This window comes from Octopus bimaculoides, chromosome 11, assembly GCF_001194135.2.
Source record: "Octopus bimaculoides isolate UCB-OBI-ISO-001 chromosome 11, ASM119413v2, whole genome shotgun sequence".
Lineage (NCBI taxonomy): Eukaryota > Metazoa > Mollusca > Cephalopoda > Octopoda > Octopodidae > Octopus > Octopus bimaculoides.
In genome coordinates this window covers 66,563,094-66,568,715 of record NC_068991.1, presented here as the reverse complement: position 1 = coordinate 66,568,715, position 5,622 = coordinate 66,563,094, and the positions used below count along the sequence as shown (strand labels likewise).

The following is a 5,622-nucleotide window of genomic DNA, read 5'->3' as shown; positions in this document are numbered from 1 at the left end:
ATATATATATACTAGCAGCTAAACCCGGTTTCACCCGGTCAGAGAACGACGCGAAGAGAGAAACGAAGACATAAAAAAGAGGAAGAAGTGGATATATATATATATATATAAAATCAGCCAGTTCCCCACGTGAGGCCACATCACTCAGTCGCTCGCGGGCAATGTGGTGTGGTTCGATGTGGTGTGGTGTGGTGTGGTGTGGTGTGGTGTGGTATGGTGTGGTGTGGTACTATAAAGCAGTAATCTTGTTCTGACCTTGTTAAATAAAGGGAATAGGCTGTTATCAGAAAACATTATTTAGTAAGAACTCATGCATTTTAAGTTAACATCACACCAATGACAGACATGCCAGAACGTGTGCGCAACAAATGATAACCTCTTCAAAACAGGTATAAAATTACAAATTGGGAGTCAACGACATTTGCTTGAGAAAAACGTAGTCACTTTTAAATACGAACATACTATTGCAACAGTAACGGATATTATGGATATATCAGCATTATATTTTACAGAAAATGTTAATATCCAAACTTTATTATTGGGATTGGTTATTTTACTGATCATACAATGGCTTGTGGCACGGTCAAAATATAACTACGATTTACCTCCGGGTCCAATAGCTTTTCCAATAATTGGAAATCTACCTCAGATGATTTACAGCACTGATCTTTATTTAAAGATAGAAGATCTTCGAAAACAATATGGAGATATTTTTAGACTCAAGGTTGGTTCTGATACCTTCGTGTTTGTATGTAAAACTGAAATGATTTTGGAAGGATTAGTACAGAAAGGAGATCAACTGAAAGGAATATGCAATTGGGTTTACATTTTTGATAAAGTTTTCCAAAGAAAAGGTAAGTTTCTTCTAATAAATGTCTTCATTTGCTCCTCATCGAGAGTAATGCGTTCCTGAAAATGTGACTAATGCAAAATTCTGTAGTACAAAACTAATTTTCCTATTGATTCTCATGCAATCAAGTGCGACTGCGTTCCTACGCAATTTCATTAATAATTTGAAAACAGAGAACAGGCAACGCGATCGCATTTGTACACGAAAATAATTATTTCTGAACACAATGTATAATATTGATACATAAAAAAAAAAACATTCCAAGAGAAATAAGGGAATTCATAAAAATCATAATGTAGTAAGAGTACGCTCTTACTACAAAAGATGTTGTGTGGGGTGGAGATGGAATGAGCGTTACTAGGAGGGTGAGGGACAATATTTCGTAGCTTATAGTTCATTATGACGAACATAAGCTTTAGAGGTGAAAATCTTATCCAAAGTTGTTTGTTGTTTATGACGCATCATTTCTTTGTACAGCTCCGTATACGAATTCAGTTCATTGTAAACACCTCTTGAACTCAGACAACATCTGCTGAACAGTAAAGAAAGAATCGAATATATTCCATGCTTATTCAAAAGTGAGAGAAACAACACTTTCAGAGTTGGAGAAGAACTACTGTATAGGTACTCAGAGAATAAAAATGTCTCATTCGACTCACTGAAACCTGGGCTGGCCTACCTGGACAAAAGCTTGGAGTAGAAGCAGGCATCATACTAGCAAAAGGATGCATGGTACATATACCGTAAGCTACGAAGCAACAACAACATTTACAGGAATAGTAGCCTTTCCTGGACCTGCGACAGATATATTATATCATACATAGAAGGGTATGCCTTTCCTATCCAGGAACAGGAGATGACCACTAGATAAAAAAGTGGGACGAACATACCACCAAACCTCCAAGTTGTGATAAAAATGTTGGCTTTGCTATACTAGTATAGAAAATATCGCCCATATTTTCAGCAGCTGCCCAAAATATCTACGAGTTACTACCTGCCCCTGTGAAAAAAAAATTTACAATGCTATCTGCAAGGACTGCCCTGGCGTATACATCAAAAGAATGTCAGAACCAGCAGGTATTCACGTCTTTTAAAAGAAGGAATACTGGTGGAACATCTTAGTAAAAACATCAGTTCGGTGCGAACATAACAGACCTGATAATTTTCTGTGGGACAGGGAACAAAAGTCATGCACTGTTGTAGAGATTAGCTGCCCAGCAGATGTGAATGTAGAATGAAAAGTCCAGGAAAAAAGGAACATTCATGGCGAATTAATGCAGAACTTACAGCTCTTGTACTCTGACTATGAATTCTCATTTTTATCAATCATCATAAATGAATTTGGTTATGTACTAACAAATTTGCACGAAAACCTAGAAATATTCAGTTTCACAGAGAGCAATTGAAACTGACGCGAATTTTCTAAATCCAATTTATTTGTGGCAGAGTGCAGATTTGTAAGATACACCAAAAGTTCTCCATCTAAGATTCTTATGTGAATAAATACCCACATATGGGCGTATGCATCCAAAGTTCAACCAACACACCAACTCAACCACATCTTTGCAAAAACCGGGAACTCAACTTAAAAAGTTTCATCTCAAGAAGAAATAAAACTTAAAGATAAATTATACACACACACACATACATACATACATACATACATACATACATACATACATTTGTTGTTGGCATTCCGTCGCTTACGACATCGAGGGTTCCAGTCGATCCGATCATCGGAACAGCCTGCTCGTGAAATTAACGTGCAAGTGGCTGAGCACTCCACAGACACGTGTACCCTTAACGTAGTTCTCGGGGATATTCAGCGTGACACAGTGTGACAAGGCTGACCCTTCGAATTACAGGCACAACAGAAACAGGAAGAAAGAGTGAGAGAAAGTTGTGGTGGAAGAGTACAGCAGGGTTCGCCACCATCCCCTGCCGGAGCCTCGTGGAGTTTTAGGTGTTTTCGCTCAATAAACACTCACAACGCCCGGTCTGGAAATCGAAACCGCGATCCTATGACCGCGAGTCCGCTGCCCTAACCACTGGGCCATTGCGCCTCCACACATACATACATACATACATACATACACACACACATACATACATATATACACACACACACATGCACATTCGTGTAAGTAAGGAAGAAAAGAGAAAAGTAAAATGTAGTACAGGAACTGAAATTTACTTAATAGCACCGACCGCTAACTAATGATGAGAAGTCAAAGTCAGTTGAAATGAATAAAAGAAACCAATAATGTTTTTAATATACGGAGTGCGTATTCATATCTTTTTACACTTGCTGAATATATATACTTTCTTATTTCAGGGGCTAAACATAGAGGAGACAAACAAGGACAGACAAAAGTATTAAGTCGATTTCATCGACCCCAGTGCTTAACTGGTACATAATTTATTGACCCCGAAAGGTTGAAAGGCAAAGTCGACCTCGGCGGAATTTGAATTCAGAACGTAGAGGCAGACGAAATAATGCTAAGCATTTCGCCCGGCGTGCTAACGTTTCTCCCAGCTCGCCGCCTTGCTAAATAAATACTTTATAATAAGCCTGTGTAATTTACTTCTTAATTTGGTGTGTTTAATTGATTGGCGTGTGTCATTTGATTTTTACAGGTTTTTTACAATATAGCTGTATATAACTTATATATTTATTTATCAATATATTTTTACAATATAGCTGTAAATATCAATCTGTATATATCTATCAATATATTTTTACAATATAGCTGTATATATCTATCTTATATAACCTGATGTTCAAATACGGCTCTATATAATAATACTGTTAAAATACTGCTCTATACAATAATAAAAAGGGGAGGCGCAATGATCCAGTGGTTAGGGCAGCGGACTCGTGGTCGTAGGATCGCGGTTTCGATTCCCAGACTGGGCGTTGTGAGTGTTTATTGTGCGAAAACACCCAAAGTTCCACGAGGCTCCGGCAGGGGATGGTGGCGAACCCTGCTGTACTCTTCCAGCACAACTTTTTTTCACTCTTACTTTCTGTTTCTGTTGTGCCTGTAATTCAAAGGGCCAGCCTTGTCACACTCTGTGTCATGCTGAATATCCCCGAGAACTACATTAAGGGTACACGTGTCTGTGGAGTGCTCAACCACTTGCACGTTAATTTCACGAGCAGGCTATTCCGTTGATCGGATCAACTGGAACCCTCGTCGTCGTAACCGACGGAGTGCCAACAACAACAATAATAAAAAGTAAAATGCTGGTGTATATTCCTTATTTAACAATCTTGTGCGTGCGTATGTGTGTGTGCGTGTTTCTCTGTGTGCGTGTTTCTGTGTGTGTGTGTGTGTGTGTGTGTGTATGTGCGTGCGTGTGTCTATTAACAACAGTTAAACGCCTCGAAAGTCATAATTCTGTATCGCTAAAATTCATGAATGTAAGATGTCTATATTTTTATACGATATAGGAAGATTTTTCTGCATAACGAGCAAAAAAAAATTCATTTCTGTATATCTAGTATCTTCAACTATTCTTCTCAGTTTTAAATATTTCAAAACGAAATATATGTTGAAATGTTAAATTTTACCTTCATTGTTTCAGGTGTCAGTTTTAATTCTGGAAAAGAATGGAAAGACCTCAGAAGATTTATTACGTCAACATTTCGAGATTTAGGAGTAGGAAAAAGAAATACAGAAAAAAAGATATATTTAGAAACACTGACATTAGGCGAATTTTTTGAATCTCACAATGGTAAACCGTTTTCCTTGAGTACTCCGATGTCATATTACTCGTTGATCATTATATACAGTATCATATTTGGTGAAAGGTGAGTGGTGGTAATACGCATTGGAAAATACATGTATTAATATATTTGTGTGTGTGTGTATATATGTATGCGTGCACGCGAGGTTAGTGTGTGTGTGTGTGTGTGTGTGTGTGTGTGTGTGTGTGTGTGTGTGTGTGTGTGCATGGGGAATTCTTGCTCCTTGAGATTATCTCCCTTCCTTATTGGAACTGTTTTCAATCATCCTTTCGTAGATGCAACATCTTTTCTAGACGAGGAGATCATTTTAGTAAATCATGAATTTGTTGTTTGGTATTTTATATAACTGTATTTGTCCATGTTATTCAAATACATACTACTGGTCATTCTGAGTAATTTATTTTAGTTGAATTTTGTTTAAATTATTCACATATTAATTTATTTTGTATATATCTATGTCTCTTGGCTATTAGAGATAGGTTAGGAAAATCGCCGCGCTAATGATGCATTTTGAGGCAGAAACACGCCTCCTGGACTGTCCTCTTATTTGCAGACAATAAGCTACTTCTTTCACTTTATGACGTGCAAAGTTTGGAAAATTGGTGATTCTTGAGCTCACATTCCTCATATGGTGCTGGTGTTAATTGCCATTTCATAATTATAACTCATTATCTAGAGGCGAAGATAGTTTTAATATATCAATGGGATCTTTGTGGCTATCGTCACTGCATGTTGAAATCTTAAAAAAAATTAATGTATCATATAGACGTAATTTTTTACGCTGCACGTACACACATAATTGTTTATATTTTTATGTACCTTCAAACATGACAAATAACCATCCTCTTAGAATTCAATATATTTCTTAACAATCCAATACATACATACACATGAATGCTTTATGCTTACACACACACGCACGCATGCATGCACACACACACACGCATGCATGCACACACACACAAACACACACACACATACACACACACGCAGATATATATATGTATATATATATATATAT

At 37.2% G+C, this 5,622-nt stretch overlaps 1 protein-coding gene across 1 annotated transcript in view; it reads left to right on the top strand.

The window, feature by feature from the left end:
* Positions 1-116: 116 nt before the first annotated feature.
* Positions 117-5,622, top strand: part of LOC106870543 (cytochrome P450 2B4) — a 20,414-nt gene continuing 14,908 nt past the window's right edge. The window contains exons 1-2 of the mRNA XM_052972001.1: positions 117-854; positions 4,439-4,664. Coding sequence (XP_052827961.1) covers positions 485-854; positions 4,439-4,664 — 596 coding nt within the window. The 5' untranslated portion in view covers positions 117-484. The remainder of the gene's footprint in view (positions 855-4,438; positions 4,665-5,622) is intronic.